The sequence below is a fragment of the Nematostella vectensis genome, chromosome 14, assembly GCF_932526225.1.
Source record: "Nematostella vectensis chromosome 14, jaNemVect1.1, whole genome shotgun sequence".
NCBI classification, from domain to species: Eukaryota; Metazoa; Cnidaria; class Anthozoa; order Actiniaria; family Edwardsiidae; genus Nematostella; species Nematostella vectensis.
In genome coordinates this window covers 13,706,220-13,721,908 of record NC_064047.1, presented here as the reverse complement: position 1 = coordinate 13,721,908, position 15,689 = coordinate 13,706,220, and the positions used below count along the sequence as shown (strand labels likewise).

General features: G+C 40.4%; 1 protein-coding gene and 1 long non-coding RNA gene across 3 annotated transcripts; one reads left to right on the top strand and one right to left on the bottom strand.

Annotated features, from left to right (window-relative positions):
- Positions 1-2,825: 2,825 nt before the first annotated feature.
- On the bottom strand, positions 2,826-3,727 carry LOC125559753. Its single transcript, XR_007306421.1, has 2 exons — positions 3,520-3,727; positions 2,826-3,022 (listed from the first exon to the last, which is right to left on the bottom strand). It is a non-coding gene; the product is annotated as an uncharacterized LOC125559753 (long non-coding RNA).
- Positions 3,728-3,739: 12 nt separating this feature from the next.
- LOC5504294 (tripartite motif-containing protein 45) lies at positions 3,740-13,951 on the top strand. Of its 2 annotated transcripts, XM_048721337.1 has the most exons (6): positions 3,755-3,825; positions 6,400-6,577; positions 7,732-7,932; positions 8,943-9,863; positions 10,309-10,551; positions 13,812-13,951. In XM_048721337.1, the coding sequence occupies exons 3-5, from the start codon at positions 7,747-7,749 to the stop codon at positions 10,498-10,500; spliced, it is 1,299 nt and encodes a 432-aa protein (XP_048577294.1). In that variant the 5' UTR covers positions 3,755-3,825; positions 6,400-6,577; positions 7,732-7,746; the 3' UTR covers positions 10,501-10,551; positions 13,812-13,951. The 2 variants fall into 2 exon arrangements, with proteins under 2 accessions (XP_048577295.1, XP_048577294.1); XM_048721338.1 differs by lacking the exon at positions 6,400-6,577 and having other exon boundaries at positions 3,740-3,825.
- The last annotated feature ends 1,738 nt before the right edge of the window (positions 13,952-15,689 follow it).

Sequence of the window (15,689 nt, the reverse complement as noted above, 5' to 3'; positions counted from 1 at the left end):
GTGTACCAAGGGTGCAAAGCTATGGGGTGTATACAGGGTAGACAGATTTGGGTGTGTACCAAGGGTGCAAAGCTATGGGGTGTATATAGGATATACAGATTTGGGTGTGTACCGAGGGTGCAAAGCTATGGGGTGTATACAGGGTAGACAGATTTGGGTGTGTACCGAGGGTGCAAAGCTATGGAGTGTATACAGGAAAGACAGATTTGGGTGTGTACCAAGGGTGCAAAGCTATGGGGTGTATACAGGGTAGACAGATTTCGGTGTGTTCCGAGGGTGCAAAGCTAAGGGGTGTATACTGGGTAGAAATATTTGGGTGTGTACCAAGGATGCAAAGCTATGGGATGTATACAGAGTAGACAGATTTGGGTGTGTACCGAGGGTGCAAAGCTATGGGGTGTATACAGGGTAGACAGATTTGGGTGTGTACCGAGGGTGCAAAGCTATGGGGTGTATACAGGGTAGACAGATTTGGGTGTGTACCAAGGGTGCAAAGCTATGTGATGTATACAGGGTAGACAGATTTGGGTGTGTACCAAGGGTGCAAAGCAATGGGGTGTATACAGGGTAGACAGATTTGGGTGTGTACCAAGGATGCAAAGCTATGGGGTGTATACAGGGTAGATAGATTTGGGTGTGTACCAAGGGTGCAAAGCTATTGGGTGTATACTGGGTACACAGATTTGGGTGTGTACCAAGGGTGCAAAGCTATGGGGTGTATACAGGGTAGACAGATTTGGGTGTGTACCAAGGGTGCAAAGCTATGGGGTGTATACAGCGTAGACAGATTTGGGTGTGTACCAATGGTGCAAAGCTATAGGGTGTATACAGAGTAGACAGATTTGGGTGTGTACCGAGGGTGCAAAGCTATGGGGTGTATACAGAGTAGACAGATTTGGGTGTGTACCAAGGGTGCACAGCTATGGGGTATATACTGGGTAGACAGATTTGGGTGTGTACCAAGGGTGCAAAGCTATGGGGTGTATACAGGGTAGACAGATTTGGGTGTGTACCAATGGTGCAAAGCTATGGGGTGTATACTGTGTAGACAGATTTGGGTGTGTACCAAGGGTGCAAAGCTATGGGGTGTATACTGGGTACACAGATTTGGGTGTGTACCAAGGGTGCAAAGCTATGGGGTGTATACAGGGTAGACAGATTTGGGTGTGTACCAAGGGTGCAAAGCTATGGGATGTATACAGGGTAGACAGATTTGGGTGTGTACCAAGGGTGTAAAGCTATGGGGTGTATACAGGGTACACAGATTTGGGTGTGTACCAAGGGTGCAAAGCTATGGGATGTATACAAAGTAGACAGATTTGGGTGTGGGCAAAGGGTGCAAAGTTGTGGATGTCTACAAGGTACATATTGTCGGGTTTATGAAGGGTGTAAAGCTGGGTGGTGTACACCTATTTCAAATAAGGTTGCACTAGGAGAATCTGTGTGTCGTAACCCACAGTGCTTCCTGGGTGTCAAGTAAATGTGCAAAGAAGCCTAAATAAAATGAAAATTGAGGTTTCAAAAGCTGTAGAATTCTTGTTTACATTCTCATGAAAACTCACATGGCTTTCAGATACAATATTCAGTCATCTATGCGTTTCCCATGAACCACCGCAGGTTACAACACATTTGAAATAGGTGTATAGAGGGTACACATCGTGGGGTGGGCGTGAAGGGTGCATAACTGGGTGGGGTATACAGGGTACACAGATTAGGGTGTGGGCACATGGCGTATACAAGGGGTACAAAGCACATGTGACACAAATGACCCCTGTAGTTACCTTCTTTGTATCTGCCTTTGCTCTCAGCTTCTCTTTAGCTGCCCTGTGAGCAATCACAAGCAGAATCAGCAATATGATAAAAGCATACACAATCGAATAAACAACCTAAAACCTACATTTCTCAGTTGGATTAGATTTTATCATAGACTTGTCTCAACCAGTATGAATAAGACATCACAGAAATGCTGGGTCTCCAAACAAACACAAAGATAGACAATTAGTGTAGAGTAGATAGTTTTGCCCAAAAGCATTAACTTGAGATATTGAAATAAGATACTATGTAGCTAGACACCGCATGGCCTCGTACACAATCACGAAACAACAAATGCATGTTCCCAATTATTGCTCCTAAAATAGCCTGATCAAGGTATGTTTCTGCTTATTCCTTTGCAACTTATTTTATGTGTTTAATAAAGTGCTAGAAAAAGAGTGCATGTCATTGGAATGGAGATATCCCTTACAATCGAAAACAGTAGAATTGGCCTAGCTGTGAACGTGTGCTATTCGAACTATTTCTGGTCTATATTTACAAAGAACACTGTCCAAAAGCATGACCTTAGCCCATAATGCATTGCATTCTTTAAAACATGACAAAATGCACACACTTTGGAATTTAAACATTCAGTGAAATATTTGTATCGACAGAGTAGAGCATGATTAAAGCTTAAAAGCTTTTTTCATTTTTTTCCTAAAGAAATTCAATTTTAACTTTAAAGACATTCCTGTTTTCTTACTGAGCTGATTACAGCATTAATTAGAGTTTAACATATTTCTAAAGCTATACCTTTAAATTGCTATATAAAAGAAAAAAAATAGTTTGGTACACAAGTTTTGACTATTGTTTTCCTGAGGTTCTATTAAATTTGTGTTATTAATATCAGTATCAGCTATACATCTTCCATCTTCCATTTATAAGATGTGATAAGAACACATAGTTAAGTTCACAGCAAAATGTGCCTTAAACATGGGTAAACATGGTTAACCTAGTCACCTGATAGCTCTCTCTCTCTCTGCGCCTTGCGGACCTCAGGCTTCTGGTTTCTCTTGGCGAGGATGTTGTCAAGAGACGCACCCTGTACAGACCTCTGGAACTTGATATTACGGCGGGTGCGCTTCTTGGACACTTCCTCCTGGGTGCCTTTCTTGTGCTTGCGGCGATACAGAACAGTCCAGGTCACCTCACGGGGGTTGCGTCTCATGAGAAGGGCACGCTCACATATCTTGTTTAAGAAGTTGAACACCTTGAAGATATTAAGGTTCATGTTAGAGAAGGCCAATCACGCTGCCATTTAATGCAATGGCTCAATAGCTTCCCTTTTATTTAAGTTTGATTTGTGCTATCTACAGATAAAACTGCAAAATATATTCAGAAACGCTGCGCTTTCATGTCCAAGCGGATGTAGAACCAGGGAAATGGCGTTGATTAAACAGAGGGACCGTCTTTGATAAAAAAAATCCGATAGTATTTTCACTAAAGACGCAAAAGGTTCACTTATTGATAATGAGCACCTGGCAACCATATCCCTCCATAATGCTCGTCTTAGCGCCTTGGCAACCATAGACAGATGCTTGTCTTAGCGCCCTGGCAACCATAGACAGATGCTTGTCTTAGCGCCCTGGCAACCATAGACAGATGCTTGTCTTAGCGCCCTGGCAACCATATAGTAATAGAAAATAGAATAATTCAGGCTCAAGGGCTTGTGTAGGGCCTGTCCAAGCATCACGCGACCGCTCTGACCTCTGGGGGATCTGTGTCTCGTAATGCGCCTGAGTCCAATTTCAACTGAGCTAAATAATCGAGTCTAGGAAGACTAGAAAATATTGAGCCTTATCTGAGATTCAGAATTCTTCGCGATCAAAGTCAACGCTGTTTGCTTCTGTTTTGTTTGGTTCCGCATGTGACTGCTGAGCTCGCCTTGCGTGACAGGGGGCGGTATGACTGACTGCGTGGGGGACTAGGGTCCTTTGCGTCTTTCCCGAAGGGTTGATCAGACGCTTCCATTGTAAGTTAGGATTCGTCTGAGAAGATTTCGACAAAAAACAGGTATTTATATCGCGTTTTCCACCCTATTTTAGCTATTAGCTGTTCCTTTATTTGTAAGGCGTCTAAAAGTGAATCTATTCATTTGTCTTCGGCGTGATAAAGCTGAAGAGGTGACATGAAATGAGTTTCACTTTCGATTCGATTTACGAAACATTCGAGGAATTCGAAATGTTTATATTTAACCTACTTTTTTTACCCAAAACTTGTATTTCCATGTCTAATTGGCAATCTATACTTGATTTATTAAGACTGATCTAAACAGCACGATTTAGTCGTATGCGACTTGCCCGCAACACATCTACAACTCGAGTCGTAAAGTGTAAATCAACCTACGACTCGGCTACGATGCTCGACTGAAAAAGTCGTAGTGTTTATTCAGGGCTAAGACATGTCGTAGACAGGTCGCATGCGACTGAATCGTGCTGTCGAAGTCAGCCTTTGCTGACTAGCCAAGCTCGGTGCCGCCTCACTAAGCAGCTTAATTAAGGCCGATTTAGACAGCACGGTTTAGTAGTATGCGACCTGTCCTAAGTTTCTTTGCAAATAAACCATTGCATTTGCCATTCTTTTGTCGAACCAAAGCATAAAATACTTGGAGACAGCGATTAAGCTCATCTTTATTTATTTATATATTGTAATCCGCAAAGCGTGAGCATGAGGCGGATATATAAAATTACAATAACAAAAGAAAATGAAATATATGTAAAAGGAAAAAGAATACAAAATAAAGTAATAATGTAACACTACTGTCTCTTCATTTTAACATTATATGCAAAATTCACGGGATAACAGCTCCTTAAATTTAGCATGAGTTGGTGCCTCTATTATGTTATTTGGCAGTAAGTTCCACTCTTTAAGCGAGCGGGTTAAAAAGCTAAATTTAGAAGTATTTGTGTTCGAAGGCAGGTTTATGAACCTCTTGGGGTGAGAGGAGCGAGTAGATTGCTTGCGAGTTTGTAGGAGATCTTTGGGAATATTTATGTTTACAAGGCCATACACCATTTTGTAGAACATAGTAAGTCTCGCCATCTTCCTTCGTAGCTGGAGGGATGGCCATTTGAGTTCTTTTAGTAAGCCTGTCACAGTCCCTGGTTCATAAACGTAGCAGTTCTTTGCGAATCTTGCCGCTCTCCTTTGTACGCTCTCTAGGTCCTTTATTTGCTTCTGGACATGTGGATCCCGCACACTAGAAGCAAATTCCACACGTGGGCGCACGAGGGTAGTGTACGCTCTTTCTCGAACAAAATCAGGGCAAGCCCCAAGATTTCTCTTTATAAAACCGAGTGATTTGTTAGCCTTTCCAACAATATTAGTGACATGAGTGTTCCAGTTCAGATTTGAGGACAACTCTACACCCAAGTATGGGTGGCTCTGAACAGCTTTTAATGGAGTCCCACCCAGCGTGTAATTATAAACAATGGGAGACTTGGATCTATGTATTCTGATAATATTACACTTGTCGGCGTTGAATGACATTTGCCATGTTTTAGACCATTTAAAAAGGAGATCAAGATCTTTCTGAATAACTGCTGCACTCTGTGGGCCTTCGATTAGGCCATATAAGATGGTGTCATCCGCAAAAAGTCTAATACGTGAAGTAATCCCTGAGTTGATGTCATTGATGAACAAGAGGAACATCAGTGGTCCCAGGACAGTCCCTTGGGGGACCCCTGATGTGACTCTGGTTGATTTTGATGTCTCCCCCTCTACAACAACTGTTTGATTTCTGTGGATTAGCCAAGACCTGACCCACGTAAGTGGCTTTCCACGGATACCGTAAAAATCAAGTTTCTGAAGCAGACGCCCATGGGCAACCCTATCAAAAGCCTTTGAGAAATCAAGTAGAATGCAGTCAGTTTGATTTCCTTGGTCAAGATTGTAACACAGTTCGTGGAGCACAGTGATGAGTTGCGTCTCGCAGGAATACTTTTTCCTGAAGCCATGTTGTATATGTAGGAGGATATTATTGCTGTCGAGATGGGACATTAGGTGGCGAAACAAAATGTGTTCCATGATTTTACAAGTGATTGACGTTAAAGATATAGGACGATAGTTAGAAGCTAGGGACTTATTCCCTTTCTTAAAAATTGCATGAATGTTAGCATTGCACCAATCCTTGGGAATCTGCCCAGTAAGAAGTGAGTAGGTGAACAGCTTTTGCAAAAAGGGGGCCAGCTCTTCAGCGGCAGTTTTTAGTATCCAACAAGGGATTTGATCGGGTCCACTAGCTTTGTGCACATCAACACTCTTTAGGAGCTTAGCAATACCACGTGTGTCAAACTGCAGATCAGCGATGTCAGGGAAGGGTGATGTAGGCAGCACTGGGAGGTTGGATGTTTTGATTATTTCTTTTCTTGGATAAATTAACTCTGATTGGCTTCCATTCTGCAAAATGTAAACTTATTGTAAACTAGACGCTCATTTGAGCGTAAAGTCGGGCTAGTTGGCTAGTAGGAATACATCATGCACGAAATGGGAAATTCGACTATCGTTTGCGCCGATTGATTGGCGTGTGCATTTGTGTCTTCAAGTTCTATCTTTCCTTGGTACTTTTTCTTCTGACTTGCTTTATAGTTTATTGAAGCAGGGACGTCCCTTAAGTCGCCGCTAACTTCGTCAAATCGCGATTAAGAAGCACGGGTGGCCAAGTGTGTTAGCGCGTCGGCCTCTCACCGCTGTAGCCAAGGTTCGAATCCTGGCTCAAACTGGGGATTTTTCCGGGTTCCTGCCTTGGTTCGGATTTGTGTCACAAGCGAGTTGAAGTTATTCTCCCGTGTTTCCAGTCTTCTCGGATAAGGACACTAAACCGGAGGTCCCGTCTCTTCAAGCTGCAGTACATTAACCTGAACCGAAGGGACGTAAAAGTACCACTGGGGACGCAATAAACCCTCTGGCAGTGACCACCCCCAGTGACAGTGCTTACTAACCGAGGGTCATATGTTAGAAAACTGTATATTCGGTTAAATATGCTACCCTCGATAAACAAAGATTACAAACAAAGATTACAGCCGCCTTTTTCCCGAGAATTTCTCTACTCATCGTCTATCACTAATAGACCATTAGTAGCTCAGCCAATCGGAATGCATGATTTGTGATAGACCTCTAGTTAGTGTATTCTAAAAGCGTTGGGTCCATAGCCAATAAACTGACAAATACACAAAATCCGTGAGGCCTTACTTTCGCGCACAGTTTGTGACACTCGGCGAGAGAAAGACATGTTAATTACCAAACATTCCACTGTTTGAAGGATAGCTTTTCTCCTCCCATTTAGGGTGATTCAACTCATTAGGGAAGGTCCCTAATATGTGTTACACTCTCCTCCTCCCCCATCCCCCCCCCCCCCCCCCCCCCCCCCGGTGCTGAAAATTGTCAACAAGATCGTTCACTGCGCTCACTCGTAAAATATTGTTTCCACCACTCGGAAATAAACATAATATCTTCGCTTCACCTAGTCATAAGGTAGAATATATGTCCAACAGGTGCAGAATTGGTATAGTATACCTTATTCTTCTTTATCTTCGCGTCACTTTAATCTTGCGGTTTTAACAATTTCGTGAAAAAAAAGTGACGCGAAAGTTAAGTTTCATGAAAATTGGGATGCGTTAAAATTTAATAAGCTCACGCATGTTTCTGTTACAGTTTGTTACAGTTCTGAACATGAAAGCACATTTTAATTCCAATTGTTTTGTTTGATTTTCTTGCACCAAAATCGCGAAAATAATACAATAAAATAAACATCTAATACCTACCCCAAAACTGCTTTGGACTGCAACTTCTCCAGCGCTGATAATTCATAGTTTTTTATGTATATCATCACAGAAATAAGAGAATTCTCAGGGATATTGATAGTGTTTTTAAGGCTGATATGAGTAGCAATGGAATAACCATTTTCTTATGCTTTTCTAGTTTTTTCTTGAAGAAATGGCAACATCTGCCAGCAGGCGCCTCGAGGATGAGGTGACGTGCTCTATATGTAAAGAGCACTTCAACGATACTAGAGTGCTCCCTTGCTTCCACTCATTTTGTCGGCACTGCCTGGAAGAGCTGGCAGTGCACTCTGAAGGGAGAGGAAAACTTGTGTGCCCCCTCTGTAAGGCGGAATTCCAGGTAATCTGTCATATCAAAAATACATCCATTAGTTAAAAGACCTTGGCACAACTTGTGTAACAAACGTTTTGCTGCAACAAACAAATTGATTTAAACAACATAGTGCTTTTCAATTGAGAACTAAGGGAAAGTTCATTTATTATCCCGAGGGAGGGGTGGGGCGTGAGGATACTGTGGCGGGGCCTTGAGAAATTTCTGAGGTCTAAAGGTGGAGGTGCCGAATGTGTGTGGATTTTAAGGGGGGTCACTGATTTCTTTGAGTGTTGTCCCTTCTAAATAATTTGACCAAGTGTCAAATCAGACTTCTTGCTTCAAAGAGTCTCAGTTTGCGGCCAGTTATTTGGCATGCACAATCCATGAGTCAAGGATATGTATTAAACTACGTTTCATCGATGCTATGTAAACCTGTATACACCTTTTTTTTCATGGTTTCCGCTATATGCTTATGTTCCATGTTTGAAATCATTACCAAAACGCTCTAATGCTACAATCTGTCTTCCTCTCTCTCTCTCTTTCTTTTTTTTTTCTGCTGCTGCGCTTTTCTCGCATGGAGAAGAACAAAAAGCCTTTTTGCTTCTTCTGTGTCAATTATAGCAACAACCCTTATCAGGTTGACAACCTGGATTCAGTCGCACATTTGAGAAATTGAGTGCCTTCACTTTTTCCGAATTAATGTTTTCAGCGAATTCCTTGCTCGCGTTCCTTCAACATTGTCGTTGCTGTTCCCTTCTTTGCTCCTTCTTTCTTCGGGTTTTTTTGAGGGGTGGGGCATAAGGGGGGGGGGATGGAAAATTTTGTTCCTGTGAACTTGAATCCTTTCCACAAGAAATTTATATCCATTCATTTAATAGTTTATGAGTATTAAACAGTTAAATGATAAGAATTAATTATTATATTAATACAATCCAGCGTAGCATAGACCACAATAAGGCTGATCTAAAATTGTCCTCCCTTTTGATTTTTAAATGGTGATATGCGAATTTTATTAAACCTGTTTTTTCTCCTCTTAGATTTCCCCGGCTGATGTTTCGAGTTTGAAGGTGAACTTTATGATCAATAGTATTATCTCTGTTCTTCCTTTGTTCACATCTGAAGACTCCAAGAAGAAAACTGTTTGTCAAATGTGTGATAGTGGCGAGCCTGCCCAAGGGAGATGTAACGAGTGCGATCACTTTGTCTGTGAGCAGTGTATCTCGGCTCATAAGAGACTTCGACCGTTGCAACACCATACTATCCTCAGTCTTGATGAGATCAAAAGCGGAAAGTTACTTGCAATGAGCAAAACTACCTACTGCACCAAACATAAGGGTAAAAAGCTGAAACTGTTTTGCGAATCTTGTAAGGAAGTGATTTGCCGAGATTGCACCGTTGTTGATCATAAAAATCATGACTACCTTTTCACAAGTGATGTTATCGCTCGAGAGAAAGAAGAAATATTGGAAAGAGCAAAAAAAGTTACATCAAAACTCACCGACATTGAACAGGCGATGGCATTGGTTGAAAAGGCTCAACAACATCTGGACGAAAATAAACGAGCGGCCAGAAGGGATCTGGATCAGTTTATTGATAAGCAGATAGGGGCTCTTGAGAAGATGCGATCTTATCTTAAAGGGGAGATCGAGTCAGCTTGTCAGAAGCAAGAGAAGCAGCTGACTGCCCAGAGAGAGAATCTATCCATGAGACTTGCAAGTGCTCGTAGCAGTTTGGAGTTTGCTGAGAGAATGTGCAGGGAAGCAAATGATGTGGATGTCTTGTCCATCAGGAATGAAGTGCTATCCCAGCTATCGAGTCTTGCAGAGAAACCCGTGGATCAGCCTTGTATGGAGGGTGGAGTTCGTCTTGTAGTGGATCAGGAATATTGGAGTCCATGTCAAAGAAGATCTCGGTTGATGTATCAAGCCAAGTCTCAGTTGGTGAATCTGAGCATACAGGTAAATTTTCCAAAACAGTTGTGTCCTGATTATGAATAACTGTAATCCTCTCTAACAGTAACAGCTGCTGTTGCGTTGTTCGCAATTTTCGCGAACACGTGCATATGTTCGAAAGCGGTACTGTTCATACAATGGATAAAGAGGATGGTGTTTATTTAGGCGTGAACGAGGAGTATTGTGATTCTTTGTCAAAGACAATCTCAGTTTATAAAGGCCAAGGTAAATTTCTCTTATAGCTGTGTCATGTTTCAGTGTATGAAAATAGCCTGTACATACACTTATCTCCTTATCTAGACATACTCGTGATTATCACGAGGCAAGTATTTCATAAGATTAGTTTTCCAATTCTTTATCGCTCAATACGAGGAGAAGGATACAATATGGACATACCATGAAGTACAAGCCTTTATCTATAATATCTCTGGATGGTGTAATTCCGTTGCAGTTTTTGAGAAGTCCGCCATCCTCAGCGGCAAAGGTCCAGAGTACCTCCGAGATCTCTTGGGATTCCTGCAGCCCGTGCAGCAGAGTCCAAAAAGTCGCTGGGTCAGATGTTTCTCTGCAAAAAGAGATGGCTGGGCTGCCAGGACCTTCCATGAAAAATGCAACGGCAAAGCGCCGAACATCGTACTCGTGAGCGTTGGGGGCCGATACGTGTTTGGTGGCTACTCTGACGTAGCGTGGACAAGTGAGTACACTAACGAATACGAGAAGGGCCGTAGCAGGGTGAGGGTCGGGACTTCCGATCATTATTGTACAAAGAAAACATTTGCCCTATTTTTGTCCATTACCTCAACTGTGTCGTTACTTTTTGTAAATCTTAGGAAGAGATGGAGGATGACATCTCATGAGTGACCGTCCGTGAGAAAACGTACACTTAGGTTTTCCGTGTAAACGCCAAAAACAAACGGATGTTAAAAGGATTTTTTTCCCGTGTCTACGGATATTCTTTACGTGGACACGGGTTGCACAATCTTAGCCCACGACTTTCAGTATTTTTTTAAACTGTAGAGAAGACTTAAGTTCACGGCTTTCAAAGTCGTATGAAGGATTGCAGACAATCGAGTGTACGTCGTGGACATCGGATGATAGGCCGCAAAGATTTGGAATGAAGGTCAATGAGGATTTTTATCATTTAACTCTTAAACTGCTTAAAATTCTAAGTCTTTTATCATTAAACTCCGAAACTGTTTAATGATTACGTTCTCGGATCCTCCGCGTTATGTTTGACCATGCATTACTCCCTTAAATCGCGGGAAGTGAGTAAACATCAATTTAAAACTACAGCCAAATCTTTGTCGCTGTTTATCTCCGTTCATCCTCCTCCTTCCATAGATAAACACGTCGATTGCCGTAGAGTAGTGAGCATACTTGATAAGAAAGCTTAGTTTATCGATATCGAAGTATTTAACTCAAACCATCTCGAGTATCAAATCAAACAAGAAAAACTATGATCAACAACGAAGACGAAACAAGCGACAAAATGTTCGAAAAGTGCGCGAAATTGCTCAAAAATACCGACTTCGGAGTTTCTTGTTTGTCTAAAAACAAGCTGAAATCGCCACTAGTTGATGACACAACTTTCGCCCTTATTTACGCAATCTTACATATACACATATAGCACACATAAAATAAATCCTCGAATTTTGAGGAATAAGTATTTCTGATTTATTTCTGTACGATTTCACTAGAGCGGCCATAATCAGTAAACCTTTGATACCGACTTCGGAGCTTCTAGTTTGTCTAACAAAAAAACTTATTTACGCATTATCGTACATATCCGCAAATAACACACATCAAACAAATCCTCGAATTATGAGGAATATAAGGAATTATGAATTCTGTAAGATTCCACAAGAACGGTCATGATCAGCGAATGTCTGATACCAACGGAGTTTCTTTTTTTCTCTAACAAGAAGCCGAAACCGCGACTAGTTCATAACAAAACTCTCGTCATGTATTTACGTGTTATCGCTACATAACACACACCAAATTAACCCACATATTATAAGGAATAAGTATTTCTCATTTATTTCTGTGCCATTACTAGAGCGGCCACGATCAGTGAATGTTTGATACCGATTTCGGTGTTTATTGTTTACCTAACATCAAGCCGTAACCACCACAACGACTCAAAATTGTGAAAACGACTTTTACTTAAATCGGAAGATTTAATCGAATAGTTCAACATTCACGACTCGCGATCCGTGTGCTTGATTCGTAGACACGGAATCTTGACAGCCGTGTCAACGGCCTTTCAAATTCTTTTTAACGGACTTTTTTACCGCGTGCCCACGGCTTTTCCTTCCGTGGCCACAGGAAAAAAATCCTTGTCAACGGAAAAAAGTAACGTGGTCACGGAAAAAAAATCCGTTTAAACGGCGTGCGCCCGTGCACGTGCCCACGAGTTTGAAAACCTTAGTGTACGTTTTCCCGTGGACGGTCACGATGTCCTTTTTTTATATGAACTCGACAAAGCCCGTTTGCAATACATCATCTTATGAACCGAATACAAGTAGGGCGGTGGTAGGGTTCCTTCTCTGGCAGACAATACTTGTTACTTTTTCCTCCCCCTTCCACCAAATATGTAATTACGCATATCTTCTGATAAAAGGATCGGATGGACAAATAAAAAATAGTTTGTTAGCCCCTTTTATTGCAACACGTAAAGTGAACCCGTTAAATTTTGCTGTTTGGTGCAGGGAAATGTTTTCAAACTAACTAGATTTGTCCTTGGACAATACTAGAAGTAAAGGTTATTAAAATCGAGCAATTTACTAACTAGATTTGTCCTTGGACAATACTAGAAGTAAAGGTTATTAAAATCGAGCAATTTAGAAGAATTTCTGATATCTTGGCAAATTTATTTTTCTAGTAATTCTGTTATTTGCCTACTGTTGAATTGCCTCAGATATTAATTCATAAAAAAGCAGGGAGTTTTGTATCATTACTGTTAATCATCTCAATAGTTTTATGATTTTTTTTGCTTTTTTACCTATAAAGAATTTCGCAGATAATTCTTTTCACCCTTGTTGTGACTGTAATTACATTCCCGACAGGCCCCATTGAAGCTCCATTTAAGGGTTGTGAGTAAGAGATTAATGTCCCTGGATATATCACGCGACAAAATAGTTATATATTATAATAATATTATGATAACTAGTATCTTATTTATCAAAAGATATAAATTACTATTTATATAATAATAATTATATTTCGAGCTCGTTTGTGTTTTTGGGGTTTTAGTGCCGGAAAAACTATCAAAGCCTACAGGTAGGCTACGAAAACGTCCTCTAATAAATCATCGTAAAATCTCTGACAGGCCCCTGTCGCTTATTTCCTTTTTAGTGCCGAAGAGATCCGCTTGGTTACACAGGGGACTTATTTCAATTATTTTCAGATCCGACACTATTTTGGTTCCTATAAAGTCTTAGATGCTATTAATAAGTATTTATATTACTTCCTTTGTACAAAAAACAAAACCAAAATCAGGCAGGGGTGGTGGCTTAATTATTATAGACAGGGGCTTAAATGGGATGGGGGTTAAAAGATCTTTTACTTTAACTTATTTTCTATCCTCGAAAAGAGCTATCTCCCCCCTCCCCTCCCCCCTCTTTATGAAAAAATTGGATATTTCTGCAAGCCGGGAAGTGATATTTTTCAGTGCCGATATCTGGAGGGTGGAAACCCCGTATCTGAGAAAACTTTACGCGGGTCGCAAGAAGCAGGTCTTAACTGGAAAAGACACAATTCATGAATGCATAGAAGCTTCTTTACTATTTTTTTATTATTATTATTTGGTCATACTAACGAAAAGTGACAATTCTAACATTTGAGAATTTAAATTATACGAGTTCAGCTGTTATGATATACCAAAACACAATTTTTGTCGTATTAATTCTAGTTTTTATTATAAAAATAACGCATTTTGTTTTATTTTCTTCAAAGTGAGTGACCGTGGATGGCACTCCTCCAGCAGGTCATTCTTGTTCACGCTGTGTAACAAGAATGGCTACCGCCCTGAAAAGTTGCCATTGAAGCGCACGCCAGATATATTTGCCATTTGTGACCACACAAGTTTCGGTCCGGTGTTTGGTGGTGCGAGGTTTGGTGATCCGTGGCTTGTTGGTAGTGACCTGTTGATCGTTGACAACGCGGGGGGTAATAAAGAGTCCTTTACGGAGCCACGCACGTACGCTCGTCCCCAGGGCGCCCGTGTGACGTCTTTGCTGGCACCAGGAATTTCACACCCGACGAAATGGAGGTGTTTCACGAGGTGGTGGACTGAATACAGCTTTGAACGCCTGTAAAGTGACAATAGAGATAAAGATGTATAAATATTTCTTAGTTGGTACTGTGTCATGAAATTACTGATTTTGAATTAGGATGTATTGTGGAAATACATGTGTTGTGACCCGCGAATGCATCATGGGTAGCATGTAAGTCACAAAACTACATGTTATGAAAACCCCAGTGCAAGTGATAAAAATAGGCAGTCAAAGACTGCATGTGACTCAAGGTATAATGCATAAGAAACGTAAAGAGTAGAGACTTTAGTGTAGGTCTTAGCATAGTGAATTGTTTCTGAAGAAGTTAGAATTTACAGTGTAAGCATAAGAAACAGAAAGATGTGAAAAATTAGGTTGTGTGGCTAAACACCATAAAAATGTTCAATTTTGCAAAATATAAGCATTTTATTTCCACTTCAATATAAATATATAACGTGAATACAATTTTTGTGGCTTTTCAAAAATATTGATATAGTTATAATATGAACAGTAACATCTTATATAAAAATATATTCAATAAAATCCCTTTAAAATAATATTTGTCTGTACTTTCACTCTATTTTGTAATATAATTGTGAAATGTTTGTTGATTAGAAACAATATATCATGGATGGTCTTGGTTGACCAATAACTAGATTTTGGCTTATACAATATGATCAATATGAGTTGAATATCAGCAAGACCATTGTACACAGTCATCTAGATACAATATGAACAAGAACAATAATGCTGGTTCCAGTTTTACAACTAAACGAACTCTAAATTTAACTTTTTTGAATGAATTTCTCTGTATTATACAAGAAAAGCAGAGAATGCTTCATATATGGGACTAACAGAAAGTGACAGTTTTCCTTCAGTTCTCAATCGATGCATTTCAGTTTGGACGTCAGTATTAACAGCTATTTTGCTTTCACATAAGTCAGTTATATATAGACCATCTATAGTTGTTACTCTACTTAATCCTACATAATGTATATGAGGAATGGCTCTTTTGGTTTCAAAATTTACTACAATTCTACTTTCAGTATCACCCTGTGATCTATGTATTGTTTTAGCAGCAGCAGGTCTAAGTGGAAATTGTTTTCTCATCACGTGTACAGATCTTGTTCTACCTACAGCAAATTGAGTGCTAATAGGTTTGATTGGTGTCCATGTTGGTTCAATATCATTGACATATAGCTGTCTATTATCATGCCTGGTTTTTTGACCAACATCAGCATGATCAAACTGTACCCATATAATACCTGATGGTTTGTCTGTTTTATGTATTTGCATAAATTTTATGACACTACCAGCACCATTGGTCATACCATCATCATTTCTAGTGTTTAGTGATATCTCTGTTCTTTCACCAATTGCCAAATGCAAAACAGAATGCAGTTGTTTTGTTTTTCTAGGATCTTTAGGTATTTGCTTTAATATTTTGTCTCTAAGTTCTTCCGAATCTGTTCCAATGACAGTGTCATGTGCTTTAATAGAGTATTTTGGACCCTGAAGAGCATTATGAGCTTTATAGTTGAAGTCATTGACTTTAGCA

What these genes read in the sequence shown, in the direction of transcription:
- LOC5504294 (XM_048721338.1), top strand. Translation starts at nt 7,747, where the DNA reads ATGGCAACATCTGCCAGCAGGCGCCTCGAGGATGAGGTGACGTGCTCT. An exon ending in TCTGTAAGGCGGAATTCCAG is followed by an intron (nt 7,933 to 8,942) that starts GTAATCTGTCAT and finishes TTCTCCTCTTAG; the next exon opens with ATTTCCCCGGCTGATGTTTC. An exon ending in TGGTGAATCTGAGCATACAG is followed by an intron (nt 9,864 to 10,308) that starts GTAAATTTTCCA and finishes ATTCCGTTGCAG; the next exon opens with TTTTTGAGAAGTCCGCCATC.